Source organism: Danio rerio, chromosome 17 (assembly GCF_052040795.2).
Source record: "Danio rerio strain M-AB ecotype USA chromosome 17, GRCz13ab, whole genome shotgun sequence".
NCBI lineage: Eukaryota > Metazoa > Chordata > Actinopteri > Cypriniformes > Danionidae > Danio > Danio rerio.
The window spans coordinates 4,212,876-4,231,972 of NC_141037.1; the positions used below are offsets into that span (position 1 = coordinate 4,212,876).

The 19,097-nt window shown below is 38.4% G+C and overlaps 1 protein-coding gene and 1 long non-coding RNA gene across 2 annotated transcripts; both read right to left on the reverse strand.

The window, feature by feature from the left end:
- Window positions 1-1,229: 1,229 nt before the first annotated feature.
- Window positions 1,230-7,829, reverse strand: LOC147839879 (uncharacterized). The gene is made up of 3 exons (XR_015513005.1): window positions 5,210-7,829; window positions 3,084-3,717; window positions 1,230-2,182 (listed from the first exon to the last, which is right to left on the reverse strand). It is a non-coding gene; the product is annotated as an uncharacterized LOC147839879 (long non-coding RNA).
- A 2,463-nt stretch (window positions 7,830-10,292) lies between these two features.
- Window positions 10,293-18,618, reverse strand: tmem151bb (transmembrane protein 151Bb). The gene is made up of 3 exons (XM_087290060.1): window positions 18,404-18,618; window positions 17,823-18,057; window positions 10,293-13,118 (listed from the first exon to the last, which is right to left on the reverse strand). Exons 2-3 carry the CDS (start codon window positions 17,907-17,909, stop codon window positions 11,721-11,723), a joined length of 1,485 nt encoding a protein of 494 aa, XP_087146186.1. The 5' UTR covers window positions 17,910-18,057; window positions 18,404-18,618; the 3' UTR covers window positions 10,293-11,720.
- Between the last annotated feature and the right edge of the window lie 479 nt (window positions 18,619-19,097).

Sequence of the window (19,097 nt, forward strand, 5' to 3'; positions counted from 1 at the left end):
AGAGGGGTTTTTGGTCACTTCCAGGCTGGTTTCCAGACATTTCTAGCCTGGTCTTAGCTGGTCAGGCTGGGAGATGACCAGCTAAAACCACCTTGACCAGCCTAGCCAAGCTGGGAGTCCAGCCAAAACCAGCTATATCCAGTTTAAACCAGGCTGGTCAAGCTGGTTTTAGTTGGATTTGGCTGGTCATTTTCCAGCCTGACCAGCTAAGACCAGGCTGGAAATGACCAAAACCCCTCTAAAACCAGGCTGGTCAACCAGCTAAAACCAGCCTAGGCTGGTGTAAGCTGGATTTTTCAGCAGGGAAGGCTTAAACTTTTATAGACAGATTTCCAAACTTTTTTTGTGTGTGTTCTGAATTGATAGACTGCAGATACCCAGTTTGTAAAAATCTGTTTCAAGTTTTCAAGCTGAATAAATTAAGTACATCAAATACAATATCCTAAAATTCAAAACCAGAAATTCAGATCTTGTAATTCAGATTCAGCAGAAAGTAGGTGATCAACAGGGAGGATTAGACGATCACTGAAAATTCCAACTAAGCATTTTGGCCAATCACAGAGCTGCTTGAATTTACTGGTGTATGTGAGGCTCAGGAGGACACCATTTTTCTGTGATAGAAGATTGGAAAAATGTTGCCTGCCTGATTCTCGATTCTCGATTTCTGCTGCCACATTTGGATGGTCGGGTCAGAATTTGGCATCAACAACATGAAAGCATGGATCCATCAACGGTTGTTGGTGGTGTAATAGTGTGGGGGATATTTTCTTGACACAGTTTTGGCTCATTAGTACCAATTGAGCATCATGTCAACACCACAGGCTACCTGAGTATTGTTGCTGACCATGTCCATTCCTTTATAACCACAACGTCTCCATCTTCTGATGGCTACTTCCAGCAGGATAACGCGCCATGTCATAAAGCGAGAATCATCTCAGACTATCTTCTTGAACATGACAATGAGTTCACTGTACTCAAATGGCCTCCACAGTCACCAGAGCTCAATCCAATAGTGCATCTTTTTGATGTGATGGAACGGGAGATTCACATCATGGAAGTGCAGCCGACAAATCTGCAACAACTGCGTGATGCTTTCATGTCAATATGGAGCAAAAGGGGGGTCCGGACTGATACTAGTAAGGTGTGCCTAATAAAGTGGCCGGTGAGCCTATAAGATTTAAAGAGCTTCTTTGGTTTTATTTAGCATCTAATAAGTCACATGTACTCTCTTTTGTGTATCCACAAGCAGTTTATTGAATGGGATAATGTCCATTTATCATAACAGTGTACATGTTTAATGTGCGCTACATGAAGGCAGCATAGTGATAGTGTTCTTATCTTTTCATGATATGATACACATGATCTCTAGGCAGTATAAAAGTGACGCAATCTTGATAAATGCAACCTTTAGACACAACAGGTAACAACCCAGAGATATATATAGCCTATATCTGGATCGACTGCATGAACGAGATAAACGAAAAATGTCTTTGGAAAACTCTATAGGCCGTTTTTGAGGGTCAGCATCATCAGTTAAAGCACACTGCACCTTTGTTGTGGTTAATGCAAAACAATATTGAGATAATCCCTGCTGAAAAATCCAGCTTAAACTAGCCTAGGCTTGTTGGCTGGTTTTAGCTGGTTGACCAGCCTGGTTTTAGAGGGTTTTTGGCCATTTCCAGCCTGGTTTGAGCTGGTCTGGCTGGAAAATGACCAGCTAAAACCAGCTTGACCAGCCTGGTTTAAGCTGGACATAGCTGGTTTTGGCTGGGCTCCCATCATGGCTAGGCTGGTCAAGCTGGTTTTAGCTGGTCATCTCCCAGCCTGACCAGCTAAGACCAGGCTGGAAATGGCTGGAAACCAGCCTGGAAGTGGACAAAACCCCTATAAAACCAGCCTGGTCGACCAGCTAAAACCAGCCAACCAGCCTAGGCTGGTTTAAGCTGGTTTTTTCAGTAGGGATATCATACACAATATTGATTATCAAATGGCTGTTGACTGATAAATAAATGTACAGCTGCATAAAGACATGTGTAGTTCCTCTTTTACACCATTTGTTCGCTTCAGTTTCCTGCCAAATACAATAGCAGTCCCTAAACCATTATACAACATTCACTAATAGTCAACCCCTTCGCTAAAAAGTCAGTCCTTGTTGGATAGTTTGTACACATAAATATATACACTAGATGTCGCCTGGCCTATTGTTGTCTATTGGACGGAATGCGTCAATAGCGCCGCCATCTTGCTACAGGGTAGCGCTCCTTTGAAATGAATGCGGGACCAAGGTACAGTGGAGGACTGTGGCCATCCAAAGCCAGAGATATACACATATACACATATTTCTATGATCGGGAGTTTTCCTGGATATTAGTGTGTAATTTTAATTTTGTAATTACGAAAATTAGCATTTTACATCACTTTTCTACATTGATGGATCAGTGACCGCACGGGCATTCCTGACAAAAAGCTTGTGTTTGTGTGTACAGAAATGCACTATTCACCCTCCCTGTTAAATGTAATATAATCATGTCCTGAAACACACCTTCTCTCCTGCTTTCACTTCTCATACTGACGGAGGGAGCGATTCGTTTGTGGATGAATCCCCCGAACGACTCTTTCACTAACGTTAGCCGACAATAATACAAGTTTCTGGCAGCGCAGCATCTCGTTGTCATATTTCTTTTGCATTGTTTGCTGATTTTATTCAACAAAACTAGCATAAGCCGAGTGTTTAGTGTGAGTTGGAGCTGCTTTGCCTTATGGTGAATGCAGTAAGTGACTTTATTATCATCAATAACGTGACCTGATTAGCACAAAAGTTCAGAACATACAAAAACAGAAAAAAACTTAATATTACCTATGAAATGTTCTGCCTTTGTGCTTTGTTTTCTTTGTTTGCTCGTTACTACACTTGTAGACAGCGCTAAAGTCCAGTATCTTCACGTAATAACACTCTCTTGACTATTGCGGTTGAATGACATTTGTCCTGGGAGCACTGTACCAATGTGGCGGCGCTATTGACGCATGCTGAGGGTCCCTATGCGATATCTAGTGTATATATCTATGGTTTGTAAAATACGTACTAGCGAAAGCTTCAACAGTCGTACATTCCATTGTAAATTGTATATATCATGTATTTAAAGGCATAACATACCAGAGGTTAATAGTTGCATAGCCTGAAATGTGTCATGTTTTCCTAAGTAGAGTTGCAGACATCGCCATAATAGTTTGTTATCACACTGTACACTACTTGATAAAAGTCTTGTTGTTGATCTCAGTTGTAGGAGCAACAAAAAAACTTGACTTCTAGTCGATCATTATAGGGAAAGTGTCAGACGGTGGATTTCTCTGTTGAGCTGCATCCCAATCATCACAAATACTGCAGAAGACCTACTGGAACTAGCATGGACCCAGGATTCCCATAGAAATCAGTTAAGTTTGGTGATGGAAAAATCATGGTTTAGGGTTACATTCAGTATAAGGGCGTGCGAGAGATCTGCAGAGGATGGCAACATCAACAGCCTGAGGCATCAAGACATTTGTGCTCCCCATTAGGGCTGGGCCGATAGCCAATAGATAGCCAATAGACAACACAATGCTGAGCTGGCATTGCCGATCCTCTGCCCCGAAACCTGCTCGCGAAAAATACACACTCAGGCCCCGTTTACACTAATACGCCTTAGTGTTAAAATGGCATTTAAAGGGCCATGAAACCCCCTCGTTTCAGCAGGGTGTTTTCACACCTCTACTTTGGAAAAAGTCAGAAAAGTGGGCGTGTCCAGCTCTGTTTAGGGGGGAGTGTCGGAGGAAGAAAAGTGGGATGGTGTGGGAGTGTCTATTTGGGCACGTGCGAGTTTCAGAGTCAAAATACACACACACACACACACACACACACACACACACACACACACACACACACACACACACACATACACACACACACACACAGGAGAAAGTGATGGTGTTTAACCTACATGGACATCTGTAGTCAAATTATTTGCCAAATTATTAAATGGTGGACTTTAACTGCAGTTTGGCTCTTTCCTTCAGGGAATTCATTCATGCCCCTCGCGACAAACGAGATATTTGATTCGAGGAACTGCTCTAAGCGTGTATTTTTGCGTCGCGTACACTGTTAATCCTCACGTGACTCCAGCTGCGCTCTCACAGAGAGAAAATGAAAACAAAACTTAACGGCAGCAAACTATAAAAGCAACACTTCACGCTTGTTTTGCCAACACAACGTGGCATCTCTGTCGTGAAAACACTGTGACAGTAATGAATATTTATGAAGTTGCACAATAGAGCGCGCTGATTGGTTTGAACCAAGCCTTACTCATGCATTAATGCATCACACTGTAAGACGTAATAAGACACACTCTGGCACAGACGTCCAGTCTGCACGCTGGAATACAGGCTATTATGTCATGACCGTGACGCAGCTTCAAAAATTCGTTTCAAACCGGAAGTACGAATTTGCTTGAAATAACGCAAAAACAACCAATTTACACTTTTTAGTGAAATATAGGTGTCCTAATAGTGTTTATAGCAGTGTGGGACACATATACCACTGTCAACAGCTCAAAACATGTGTTTTGGTGTTTCGTGACCCTTTAAGAACGAAAATGATCCACATCCACGCCAGAGCTGGAGTTGGAGTCTTTTTCAGCCCTGGAGTTTCAAGCCTCAGACCGGCCCACCTCAATTCACCACTGACTATATTAAAATAAGGACATTTCCAATTCAGTTTCTAATGACACTATCACGTCTTTTTTTGAGAAAACAGCTCTTTTAGAACTTCAAATGTTCAACAAACCTTACAGTATTATGTCTTAACAATAAAAATGAAAAAAAAAATTGTTACTCAGACAAGGACCGAACCCAGGTTGGCCGCGTCATAATCTAACGTACTACCCACTGTACCGCAACAGCTGTACGTAAAATGGTGACCTATCTAGTTATATCATCATTAACCTGCATCCTGCTCACGAGGCTATAAGAAAATAGATAAAAAGAGCAGAGCTGCGGTAAAATAATGAATAAGAAGGCTGTGGTCAAGTAAATAAATAAATTATTTTTAAAAAGTGTGATGACTGCTGAGAGCAACAGATTCTGGAACTAGGGACACCGGCCCTCGCGGCCAAAAAACGGACCGGCCCACCGGGAATTCTCCCGGTCCTCCCGATTAGCCAATCCGGGCCTGATCCACGCTGTGTTTTACCTAGCGTTTCTGAACAGCCCTCTGTCCGCTGAAAACGCACATGACGTGACCACACACACACACACACAGCCACACACACACACTGTCATGCGCTCTGAGCTCCAGACACAGAGAGCAGTGAACGTCGGACAGTTTATCAAGGATGAACCGCTGCATCGTGTCTCACTATAGTTGTTAAACGTGACATTCAGACATCCCGAGTCTCCTGGAAGTTCCGGGATTCTCTATGCATTTGCGGGACTCATAATGCCCGCAAACGAGTGATAATCTCCCGGAAATCGTGCGCCTCCCTCATGGTCCTCAAATAAGTCGCGCACTCATCTCACTCCTCCTCGCTCTTCAGACATGTCTCGCGCACTCTTTTCACATGATGACAATGCCATCGTCCATCGCAATGTTTGACATTAGACATGGTACGATGCCAAATTGATCGACATCGCCCAACCCTACTGCCCATTACATTACAAACCACAGGAGAGGGCAGATTCTTCAGCAGGATAGCGCTCCTTCTCATACTTCAGCCTCCACATCGAAGATCCTGAAAGCAACGAAGGTGCTCCAGGGATGGCCAGCCCAGTCACCAGATATGAACATTATTGAGCATGTCAGGGGTAAAATGAAGGAGGAGGCATTGAAGATGAATGGGAGTCCTGCAAGAAAGCTTTCTTTGCCATTCCAGATGACTTTATTAATGCATGATTTGAGATGTATGGATGCAGTCCTCCAGGCTCCACTGCAGCAGGACTTTATATTCAATACTGGACATTATTTATGCTCAGTGACAAGACTTTTGATCATTAAAGGCATGATCATATTGTGTTGTGATAAAATAAGCATAATCTAGAGGCCTTTGCCTTTTATTTTAGCTGCTTCTAATACCAAATGATCCACTAGAAGTCAGCGTATTATTTGTAGTTCCTAAATCTTGGGTAGACGACAAGACTTTTATCAGGTAGTGTATATTGTTCTGCCTTAAATCAGAATAAAAAGTACAAACAACCCATGATATTTCTTAGTACACATAAAGAGTGTTCATATATGTCCACTGCGTGAGAGAAAATAAATAACATTCATTATACAGATGAAGTGCAACATTTAAGGTCCATAAAGATGAGAATGCTTGCACTTGTAGAAAAAAGACCAGGTTTTTGCTTGATGTGGCCGTTGTTTGTTATGAACAGAAAACAGCCTGTTTTTGCTTTCCCAAAGAGCACTGAATTATTACTCCATTGCTTATTGCTATAAATATGTGCTATTGGAGTTGTGTCGGAATCGCTCAGTCTGTTGTTGTGTAGTGATCGATCATTCTTGAATCATTTCCAGGTCATTCTGAATCTTTAATATGACTCGGGAACGATGAGTCCTCTCAAGGAGTGATTCGTTCATTTGCAGAGGCCAGGGCTGGAGTTGGAGTCTTTTTAAGCCCTGGAGTTTCAAGCCTCAGACCGGCCCACCTTAGTTCACGACTGACTATATTAAAATAAGGTCATTTCCAATTCAGTTTCTAATGACACTATCACGTCTTTTTTTAAGAAAACAGCTGTTTTAGAACTTCAAATGTTCAACAACCCTTACAGTATTATATGTCTTAACAATAAAAATGAAAAAAAAAAAAACTTATTCAGACGAGGATCAAACCCGTGTAGGCGGCGTCGTAATCTAACGTGCTAACCACTAGACCACATCAGTTGTAGATTAAAAAGTTGAGTTATATCATCATTAACCTGCAGGATGGTTATATATAAAAAGAGCAGAGCTGTGGTAAATAATGAATAAGAAGACTGTGGTCAAGTAAATAAATAAATTAATTTAAAAAGTGTGACTGCTGAGAGGAACAGATTCTGGAGCTAGAGACACCGGCCCTTGCGGCCAAAAAACGGCCGGCCCACCGGGAATTCTCCCGGTCCTCCCGATTGGCCAATCCGGGTCTGGCAGAGGCACACATTACACAGGTGGAGGAGAGGATTACCTAGGATTAAAAGAGTTTTATGTCGGGTTTGAGTCATTCGTTCTTTAAGTGAAAGATTAAAGCCTGTCCTGAAAAAAGTGTTGCATGCAGAACTGTTGCAAACAATTAATTTGTGTTGAATTTAAACAATCAAATTAAATTGAATAATGTTCAACTTAATTTGTTTGTTTAAATTCAACACAATTAAATTGTTTACAACCACTTAACATTAAAAAAATGAGTAAATCCAAGGAATAATCTTTGAATAATTTTTTTCAGTGATGCAGTCAGAAGCAGAATAAGGTTTGATTCATTCATATCTAAATCTTGAGGTTTGAGTCGTTCAACTCATTACTGAAATTAGTAATTGATTCCAAATCCTCTAAAACTGGGTGCATTATTATTAATATGGTATTTTTCATGTGATGTTTCTGTTTCTGATCTCAAATTGAATCGGAGATTCTGTCACGCTACTTTTCTGTAATACTGAATGTGGTAACCAGTGTTTTTAGTTTGTTATTTAAGAGATAAACTAATCATTTCAATTTAATCTTTCACATGATAAACAAAGACTTTTTTGGGTTTTTGATTCATCCGTTCATCAAGTGAAAGATAAAAGCCAGTCCTATGCAGTCAGAGATAGAAAAAGATTTGATCTGTTCATAGATTGAATTCTCAGGTTTGAGTTGTTTGTCTCAGTATGTGACTTGACAGCAAGAGTAAACATAAAAATAGTAATAGTAGATTCCAAATCGTTTAGAAATGGGTGCATTATTATATATTAGTATTATTATTACTATTATTTACATTTACATTTAGTCATTTAGCAGACGCTTTTATCCAAAGAAGGACTATTATTATTATGATTATTATTATTATTATTAATATTATTATTGTTATAGTCTTTTTCGTGTGATGTTTCTGTTTCTGATCTCAAACTGAATCAGAATTTATGTTGTGATTCTTTTCTAAAATACTAAATGTGGTAACCAGTGTTTTTGGTCAATAACTTAAGAGATAAACTAATCAATTTAATTTAATCTAATCTTTCACTTGATGAACAATAGATGTTTTTGATTCATTCGTTCATCAAGTGAAAGACATAAGCCTGTCCTATACAGTTGCAGAATAAGATTTGATTCGTTCATATCTCATATCCTCAGGTCTGAGTCGTTCGTCTCTTGACAGAAATTAGTATTGATTCCAAATCTTTTAGAAACGGGTGCATTATTATTATTATTATTACTATTAATATTATTATTATAGTTATTATTATGGTCTTTTTTGTGTGATGTTTTTGTTTCCGATTTCAAATTGAATCAGAATTTATGTCGTGATTCTTTTCTAAAATACTAAATGTGGTGATGGTGTTTTTGGTCTGTTATTTAAGAGATAAACTAATAATTTTAATTTAGTTTAATTTAGTCTTTTACATGATAAACAAAAGACTTTTTTGAATTTTTGATTCATTCGTTCATCAAGTAAAAGACATAAGCCTGTCCTATGCAGTTACAGAATAAGATTTGATTCGTTCATATGTCAAATCCTCAGGTCTGATTCGTTCGTCTCTTGACAGAAATTAGTATTGATTTCAAATCTTTTAGAAACGGGTACATTATTATTATTATTATTATTATCATTATTATTATTATGGTCTTTTTCGAGTGATGTTTCTGTTTTGGATCTCAAATTGAATCAATATTTCTGTTGCGATTCTTTTCTATAATACTGAATGTGGTCATGGTGTTTTTGGTCTGTTATTTAAGATATACTAATAATTTTAATTTAATTTAGTCTTTCATGTGACTTTGAGTTTTTGATTCATTCGTTCATTAAGTGAAATAAAAAAGCCGGTCCTATGCAGTCAGAGAAAAAGATTTATTTCGTTCATATCTCGAATCCTCAGGTTTGAGTCGTTCGTCTGTTTATAATTGATTTGAAAGCAGGATTGGACACAAAAATAAGTAACAGTAGATTCCAAATCCTTTACATATGGTTGCATTATTTATTATTAGCCTATATTTATTATTGTTATCATGTATGTTATTGTGTGATGTTTCTGTTTCGGATCTCAAATTGAATCAATACATTTTGTTGCGATTCTTTTCTATAATGCTGAATATGGTAGTAAAGTATTCGGTCTGTGTATTAAAACTTTATCTGTATGATGGAGAGATAAACTAATCATTTTGAATAAAATATGATTCAACAAATCAATCACAGCATAACTAAATAGGTTATGCTTACGCTTCTGTCACAAAATGAACAAATGACTCAAAGTGTGAACTATAACGGCTCTTTTCAACTCGCATGTAAACTCTGGTTAATCTTATATGGGACTTACTTGAGTCACTTGAACGAACAACTCATACTAAAATACTTGACGTCAAATAAGAGATGAGCTGAGCTAATCATACACAAAAGACTATTAATGAGTCTTTCCTCTTTTTTAGCATTTTAGTTCTTTGTAGTGTGATCAATGTTTTTGCTAGTTGTATGTGTTTGGGAATCAACTCATTTTAGTATTTTGGCAAATTGACTCAATGGGCCCTATCATACACCCGGCGCAGTGTGGCGCAAGGCGTGGCGCAGTGGTCTTTTGGTAGTTTCAGCTTGGCGCAAGAGTGGTTTTGAGGCGTTGCGCTACGCTGTTTAAATAGCAAATGCATTAGCGCTCATATGTGCGCCCATAGGCGTTCTGGTCTAAAAAGGAAGGCTTTCTGAGGCGGACCGCTGGCGCGTTGCTATTTTGAGAAACTAAAATAGATTTTTCATTAGACCAAAACTAACCCGGTCTAAACTCCAGCGCAGTTTTGCGCCTCGCTTACACACTGCTTAATACACACAAGAGAGCAATAGGCAAATATCTTTACATATGAAAAAAAAATTATATTAAGGATATATATAGGATATAATAAGAATAGATATAGAATATAAATATAAAGAATTAAAATATTACAAAACATATTATTTTCTAGCCTACATAAATATGAAAAATCCCTGCTTTTATGTCTTCTTCATCTCGGGAGGCTTTTTAAGTTCATTCATAACAATTTGCTTTTGTATAATGTTATTATTATTAGCAGTATTATTTATTATATCCATATTTATATTTGTTTTATTAAAAACAAGCTTAGATTTGCCCACCTGTCAGGTTTTAGACCATATGGGGCACAGCATGTGTTTTAGGATGTAACTCAGGTTTTTGAGCACATTTTGTTATTGTTGTTCATTTATTCGTTTGCTGGAAATTAGAACTGAATTTAGAAATAGTTTTGAAACGAATATTTGTGCTTAACAAACAAAAGTATTTATAGACTAATTGATGTCTGTGCTTAAAGGTTTCCCTATCCAAGAGCAAAAGTGAAAGTAGATCCATTATCTCTCATTCTCACGCAGTAGATGCTCTGTTTAACTGTTTTCTGTTAAAAAACTGTCAACTGTTTGCTTGTGAAATGCTAATTTTTTCCACTTAGACTTACTTTGCGTCCTGTAAATAGCGAATGCGCTCTTGGCGCGACGCACCTGACTCTTAAAGGGAATGGGAGATGAGACTGTAATTGGTTTATTCTTAAAACACACCTATAACTCATTAAGAAAATAAACTCAACCCTTTTAGACCATGCGCCGAAGCGCAAGGCAGATTTCCCGTCCTTAAATTAGCAAAAACGCATTCTGACACGCCCTGAAAGCGTTTGCGCCCTGCGTTTTGCGCTTTGCGCATGGACCGTCAAAATAGAGCCCAATGAATCAATCGCAGCTTAGACTCAAATGGTTATGCTTACGCTTCTGTCACATAATGAACAAACGAATCAGACTCAAAAGGTGAACTAACGGCTCTTTTCAACTCAAATGTGAGCGTTGGTTATTCTTACACGGTACTCACTTGAGTCACGACTCAAACTTGAAGACTTGACCTCAGATAAGAGATGAGCTGAGCTAATCTCAGGTAAACAATCAATGATTGTTTTTCTTTCTTGTAGCATTATAGCTCATTTGTAGTGTGATTAACGTTTGCACTAGTTGTTTACATATTTGGGAATAAACTCATTTTAGTATTTTGGAAAATTGACTGATTCGTTCATCTCAAAGTACAAACTTCCCATCATCTCTAACGCCTCATTCACACGGGGTTTCAGCGTCAACTCTTGACTGAAGGCGTGCCTGAAGTTGGGGCTGAAGCGATCGTCATAGACACGTCAGCCAATGAAATTCAGTCAGCAATAGGCCACTGTCTAGCTGGTGTATTTGCATACAGCGATCTGATTGGCTGACGCTTCTGTCTGCGCTTAAAAATTTTGAGCTAGTCCCAACTTCTGCAGCGAGTAACGCCTTTGACGGATCCACAATGCAGTTCGGCAACGCCTGACGTCACCCATTCAAAGTGAATTGGAAGCGTTGACGCTGACGCCCCATGTTAATAGGGCGTAATGTTGTAAGAATACAGTGACGTTGGCCAATAGATATTCCAATAAATGATTCCTGAGTCACAGGACATGTCTAGTATTGAGGATGTTTCACCTCTTTGACGATATTTAATTTGTTCTGTGGTCATAAAGACGTCTCGACGCATGATCCGTTCCTGTGGAAGGATCGGTGATTGGGACAGCTCTCGCTACAATGAACAATGAGCACAGGGAAGTACAGAGCGTCCTGATAGGGCGGTGGGTCTTCTTCATCCGCGTTAATCCGTCCAGACAGACATCTCGTGTTCTCGCTGGGACTTTCGGGTTCATCCAAACTTCCGCTTCTCCAAAAGCAGCTTCGACGCGATCCATACAGTCTTCCCAAAGAAAAGCGACTCCCGCTGAAAGGGATCCGTGGACTGCCATTGCAAATGCTGAGAGCGCTTCGGGAAAACACAGAAGAGCTGCTGATAGCCCGATGGCAGCGTTCGCAATTCTGGCGAACACCTCCTGAACGCTGCGCTAGATCCATCAGTCCTGCTTCAGAGTAGCTTGGCACCAACTGCTGGTTAGATCGGATGTGCCACTCTAATTCGGTGCTGTCGATGGTGTTGACTCTTGGGATTCGTCTACAGTACGGTCTCTCGTCACAGGGCGTCACAGCAATGTAGTCTGCACCGAAAAGTTTCTCCACACGGTAGTGAACGTACGCCGTACGATATTCTGTGAGCACCCTTAACGGCCAGGATAAGGTTAGAAATGCTGCCGTCCAGAAGACGTAGTTGGACACGTACCAAGGATGCTTGTCAGGATTGGAGAAGGCAATCATGTACTCTTTGAAATCGACATTTTTAAGGTGCATCCCTTCCCTTGCCTCCATGTAATCATCAAGTCCTTCATTGTCGGTGAAAAACCGTGCACGCTGCGTCAAATAAGAGTTTTCGGATTCCACATTGGCGAAGCTAAAGCACTTGGTGAACCTTAATTTGGTGATGGCCGACTTTTCCAGACCGACTAGCTGCTTGGAGACGTCTTTAACGCCACAGTGCCCGTAATCAAACTCGGCTTCAGCTACATGTGTGTTGACTCTCTCGTGGTACACTTGCGTGGTTGTGTACGCGTCTCCATTGCGGTAGCGCGTGACTTGCCGTGTCCGACGTACATAATGATAACTAATGGCCTTCCACCAGATGCAAGGCTTGGCTTGTTGCATCCTCTGATTCCTTTCGTAAATCCCCTCGGTGTGCACTTTATACTGAAGCTCGTTTCTGGCATGGCAGTGCCAGCACTCCACCAGGTAAACCACGTACAGCATGATGAGGAAGGCTAGAGGGATGTAGATGTAGCCGTCTGAGCAGGGACTGTCGTGGTACATCATGGACTTCTTCTTGTAGGCGCTGTCGAAGGTCAGGCGGGTGACTTTGGTGACGTGGCACCACACCATGGCGCCCATACAGCCGTACATGAGCATGGACAGCAGCAGGCATTTCCAGAACACCTCTCTGCACATGGACTTGCTCAGCGACTGCTTCACGGGCCTCTGCTGCTCGGCCATCATGAAAGACAACAACAGAGATTATGAGTTAACATTAGGAAATGGTGTAATTGTATTATTATGTTGCAATTATTAAGATTCACGCATGTTGTTGGTGTTTTAAAGGGATAATTCACCTCAAAATGCACATTTACACACATTTTTATGAGTTTCTTTTATTTCTGTCAAAACATTCATTGGATCTTGGATTGTTTGTTTTCCTTTTTTTCTAGTCTGTGGTGAATAGTGATGGGTCGTTCATTTTGAACGAATCTTCAATATGACTCGGGAACTACGAGTCCTCTCAGGGAGTGATTCGTTCAATCGCGCGTGCGCACATTTTTGCAGGTGGTATCGTTCATTTCAAGTCTTCATCACATTGGCAGAAGCCAATCATATGCGTTTAGAGCCGGAAAAAGAATTGATCCGCTCACCTCTCGAGTCCTCTATCGGGTCTGAGTCACTCGTTCATCCTGAGCCAATTATACGCGTTTAGAGCCGAAAAAGTTTTGATCCGCTCATCTCTCGAGTCCTCTATCAGGTTTGAGTCATTCGTTCCTCACGGGCCAATCATACACGTTTAAAGCCGGGAAAAGAATTGAACCGTTCATCTCTCGAGTCCTCGGGTTTGAGTCATTCTGTCACGTGATGAACAAACGGTCATGGCTCCTATCAGCTTAGACTGTGTACATTGATTAAGATTTTATGTGACTGTCAGTGTAACGTGAACGAACCACTGACATTTGAAGACATGAAGAGGTGAGCTGAGCAAAGAGACAACAATACCTTCATAGACAAAAGAGCAGGTAAACATTGAATTATTATTTTCTCCTTCTTATATTCTATTTATGACTTATTTGTCATGTGATCAAACTTTTGGGCTATTTGTAGATGTGTTTGGAAGCAATTCGTAACATTTTAATAATATTTTGGCAAATTGAACCAAATGATCGAAATGACTCGAAAAAAGATTCGTTCATCTTGATGAACGAGACTCAAAGATCCGAGTCAGTAAAATGATCCCAACTTCCCATCACTAGTGGTGAATGACTTCAGTGTAATAGTCCATTTTTTTTAAATACCTAATTATTCTTAAATCAAGAAGCATTTTTTAGAAACTTTTTAACTTTTCACCCCCCAAAATAACAATGCCAGTGACTCTTGACCCTCACTATCCTCTTAGGTGGAGACGTCCACTCGGTGAACATCCTTCATGTTCAGTCGTGGCCTGTATTTATTTTTAATGGTTAATCTGGTGCCATAGAATCAGTCCTCTGCATCTGATTATTGCTGTGTTTTTAATATAATCTAATCTCCCCTGGGGCTGTAATCGAATGGAAATAAAATCGAAAGGCTGACAACTTTTTATTTACATGTTGTTTTTAATGTAACTATTAACTGCTATTTTTATCTTCTGTTGGTTATGAATGAAATATGTAAATTCTAATAATAAAATAGATTGTTGCAAATCACCAAGCGACACTCCCATAGCCCCCTCTCGCCACCCCATTATCCTACAACCCCTACCCCTACTATGGAAACCACTATTCTAGACCAGCAAAAAATATTGTCTTGTGTTATAAAATAATAAGCCAAAAGACAAAATTAAGTGAGTTTTTCTTAATTTAAAAAACAGGCAAAACAAAGGATGGATGGATGGATGGATGGATGGAGATAGATAGATAGATAGATAGATAGATAGATAGATAGATAGATGGATGGATGGATGGATGGATGGATGGATGGATGGATGGATGGATGGATGGATGGATGGATGGATGGATGGATGGATGGATGGATGGATGGATGGATGGATGGATGGATGGATGGATGGATGGATGGATGGAAACAAGCAGAGGATTAGTACTTTTTATATTTGGATGAATTAACCCTTCTTAATATACACAAATGCATGCTTGTTAATATTTATGCAATGTCACATTGTAATTGTACCAAGAAAAGCAACGTTTTATAACTAGTGGTTGACCAATATACTTATTATACAGTAAATGTATAATAAGATAGATGTAGATGGCTCAGCTGTTGCTTAAATACATTATTATTATTATTAAATATTTTAATTTATTGCTGGGTTCCACACATTTTCTTCAGGTTGTCCCAATATAAATAAAATTAATTAAATGAAGTTAAATTAATTGTTTTAAGAAATTTAAGTGGATTGAACATAAAATAATTAAGTTGACAACTTTTAACCACCACTCCCTCAAAAAACAACAACAACAACAACACAAGAATTGTGTCATTGTGAGGCAGTACCTTTTCAAAATATACATATTTTTATCTTAAAGATTCAATTTTGTACTTTTTAGTTATTATGATGTACATTTAAGTTCAAATGTGGACACAATTATACCTTTTAAAAGTATGCCATGCCAGTGACAGGTTTTGTACAGTGTGGGGCTGCACAATCAGTGGCGGATTTAGGCATGGGCAATATGTGCGATCACTAGGCCCACCCGGAATCTGCACGCACAGAATTGTGCAGATTTTCCGCAGATTTTTAGCCAATCATTAATTCTATATATTTACTTGAGTGAATGTGTGTAAATCTATATTTATTCAGTTTTTTAAATTAATTTTAGTAATATTATTGCCTAATGTGAAAATGTTCATCTGATTTATGTGCAATGCAGTTTGTACAGTAATATTTTTTCTTTACTATATTTTATATGTCAAACTTGCTTTGTTTACCAAATAAAGTAAATCGAATTGGATTTGCATTTTAAACATTAAATTAAAGTTAAAAGATATTATTTTTTATTTCATATATTAAGGTTTTAGTTATGATACTCCCAAAATAATTCCGCAGAAATCTGCAGATTTCTACCAAAATTCTCAGAAAAAATAGCAAAAAACATCTGCAGATTCCCTCTAGCGATCACCCAGGGCAGCATCTTGCTGGGGGCGGCAAGGGGAGATTGGGCAAAAAAAGGTGTCTTTACATTGTTTTTCAGTTACATTTATTGATTTCTGCAAATTTATTTAGAATTATAATTGTATAATAATAAACAAATTGTTATATTTATCGAAAATAAATATGTTTACATTTATTTATAATAATTCATTTAAATGTATATATTTAAAATGTATATTAAAATATTTAATATATTTATAAAGTCAATGTTATGTCTTTATTTCTTGGTGGGTGGGGAGCAGGGTCTGTTTGGGGTGGTTTTGCCCAAGGTGCTATTTAAACTAGAACCGCCACTGTGCACAAAATATCATTTCCGCATCGCTATTGCAATGTGCACATCCGCAATAGTCACATCACAAAGATATGCAATGTCCAGTCTGAATTATAGTGGACCAGGAACTACAGAATTGTATTTAATCAATGTATTTATATTAAATTTATATGGTTCTCTTTATTCCAGGCACTAAGTCCAATAGTACAAACAAACAAAACAATACAAAGTCAAACCAACAAAACAATACAAACCACACAATATAGGCTACCTTAAAATAGACAGCTATGCCAATATTTCATTATAGGTGATTGAAAATGTACCTCAGTAAGCCTTGGTTTTATCAATAACTTTAAAATGCTATAAATAACTTTAATATGATTTACGCAAAAAAAAAAAAATCTTAGAATTTTTGTCTTGTTTCTAGTCCAAGTATCTACTTTTAAAAGCGAAAACAAGATTATTTCAGTCAACCCACTCACAGATAATTTCCTTTAAACAAGCAAAAGTTTCACTATATCTTTTGACAGTGAAAATTAAACAATATTTTTTCTTGGTCTAAGAATTATTTTAGATATTTGGACTAGAAACAAGAAAAAAACAAAGCAAGAAAGCTTTTTTTTTTTTTTTTTTGCATTGTAATTGTTCAATTCCTGTACCTGAATACTGTTAGAGTATACTGTCAAATAGAGCAAATAAATTCAAATCATCTTCTAAAACCATATTCATATCCCAATATTTATTGCAAAAAAAAAAAAAAGTATCGCAATATCAGATTTTTAAAAGCGGCTATAAAGTGTAAAAAACATCTATAAATTTGCATTTTCTGATTCATGTTTTTATTTTTCCCTTTCTATTTCTGCTTTTCAATTGCATTATGGGATCTTCCAATAACCTTTAACCTTGAAAAGGTGGAAAAAAGGGAGTTTTTTTAACATTTGTAATAGTTTAAAGTGATATATTGTCTGGGTAGCATATTATAAAAACATTGTAATAAGCAATAGTACAAATACAATGTTGTTTTTATTAATGTTTAGTAGACATTTTATGTTATTTTACAGGCTTATTTCTTACATATTATATTATTTCAAACTACTAAAATGTCAATAAAAGTTTACTTTAGACAGAGAGTCGACAGAGAAAAGACTAAGCTCCAATATAATGCAATTCAAAGCCGTAAATAGGAAAACGCAAAATACGGAAACTGTTTTTTAACAGATATATATATATATTTTTTTTAACAGTGTACCTTTATTTCTGAGAGTCATTTCTAATGCAATGTCATGCATTCTTAAATGTTTACGCTTAATAATATTAATAATAATGACTGTTCATATTGTCCGCCTGCACATGCATTCTCACTCACTGCGGTGATGTTTACACACACCCGCGCGCGTGTCCGTGACGCGCACATGATATGCACATGCACGCTCATGCTTACAAAGCAGATTTTTAGCTTTAATATTCCCACATGGCGATGAAAAGAGCGTGAGTAATAACCAAATACCTCCTCTCGGGCTCCATCTGTGTCTTCCTCGAGCGCAGTGGTGGTGCTGCTCTCACTGGCTGTCGCAGCGGATGCTGGAGGGGACATGCTGGAACAATGACGGGGTGTGGACACCTCAATCTCTCCCCACACTCCAGCGTGCAGCAGTTGCAAACACACAGCGATCTCACTAATTCTGACCCGTCTCTCTGTCTCTTCCCTCGTGCATTTTGAAATTGAATTTCATCGCGTAATCCTGTTTGCAGAAATAAAAAAGCCTGATTTGATTAGGTAATTCGTGCACGCGCGTGCATATTCGAAATTAAAGTTCAGTAATAAAGATGAGCAGTTTTGTTTAGATATGCGTAAATGGTGATGTTAGAATAGCATTAACGCATGCATTTTGGAATTGAAATTCATCGCTTAATCCCGTTTGCAGAAACACCTGCGTTTTAATTAGCATGCATATGCATATTCAAAATACTAGTAGCAAAGATGAGCAGTTTGATTTAGATATGCGTAAGTAAATGATCATGTTAGAACAGCGCAGAAACGCATGCATTGAAAATCTGGTTTGCGGAGCGTCTGATTAGCCGCCATACCTCATGCGCGCGACACTGAGACGCCTTTCTGACGCCATTAAAGCGCGATTGTGGCTTTATGACGATCAAATTTGGTCCTTTGGCGAGGATTTTGCAAATCCAAATTGTAAATGTTTAGAGCTGGATTTTGCCGTTCCCGCAGGGAGAGGTTGAGGGTGGGGAGGAGAATGAGGATGATGGAGGTGCTGGTGCTCGGTGGAGGAGATCCTGACAGCAGATGTCGACAACATTCACATTCATTCACACATGCGATCTAATAAATCATATTTCTTTCTTTCTTTCTTTCTTTCTTTCTTTCTTTCTTTCTTTCTTTCTTTCTTTCTTTCTTTCTTTCTTTCTTTCTTTTTAAACAGATGTAAAAATAATAACAATAATAAATAATTCTATCAAATTTAACACAATAAAGACAATAACCTTGGGTTTTATTTTAAAATAATGGTCTATTAGTTAATTTTAGTGTTCAATTATTCATTCTTTTATTTTATTTTCGGATAAAATCAGGGGTCGCCACAGCGGAATGAACCGACAACTTTTCCAGCATATGTTTTAATAATCCATTAATGTTGGTATTCATTCATTCATTCGTTTAATTTAATTTCAGCATAGTCCCGTTATTAATCAGGGGTCACCACAGTGGAATGAACCACCAACTTATCCAGCATATGTTTTAATGATCCATTAATGTTAGTATTCA

What these genes read in the sequence shown, in the direction of transcription:
- tmem151bb (XM_087290060.1), bottom strand. Translation starts at nt 17,909, where the DNA reads ATGTCCCCTCCAGCATCCGCTGCGACAGCCAGTGAGAGCAGCACCACC. An exon ending in CAGATGGAGCCCGAGAGGAG is followed by an intron (nt 13,119 to 17,822) that starts GTATTTGGTTAT and finishes ATGGCCGAGCAG; the next exon opens with CAGAGGCCCGTGAAGCAGTC.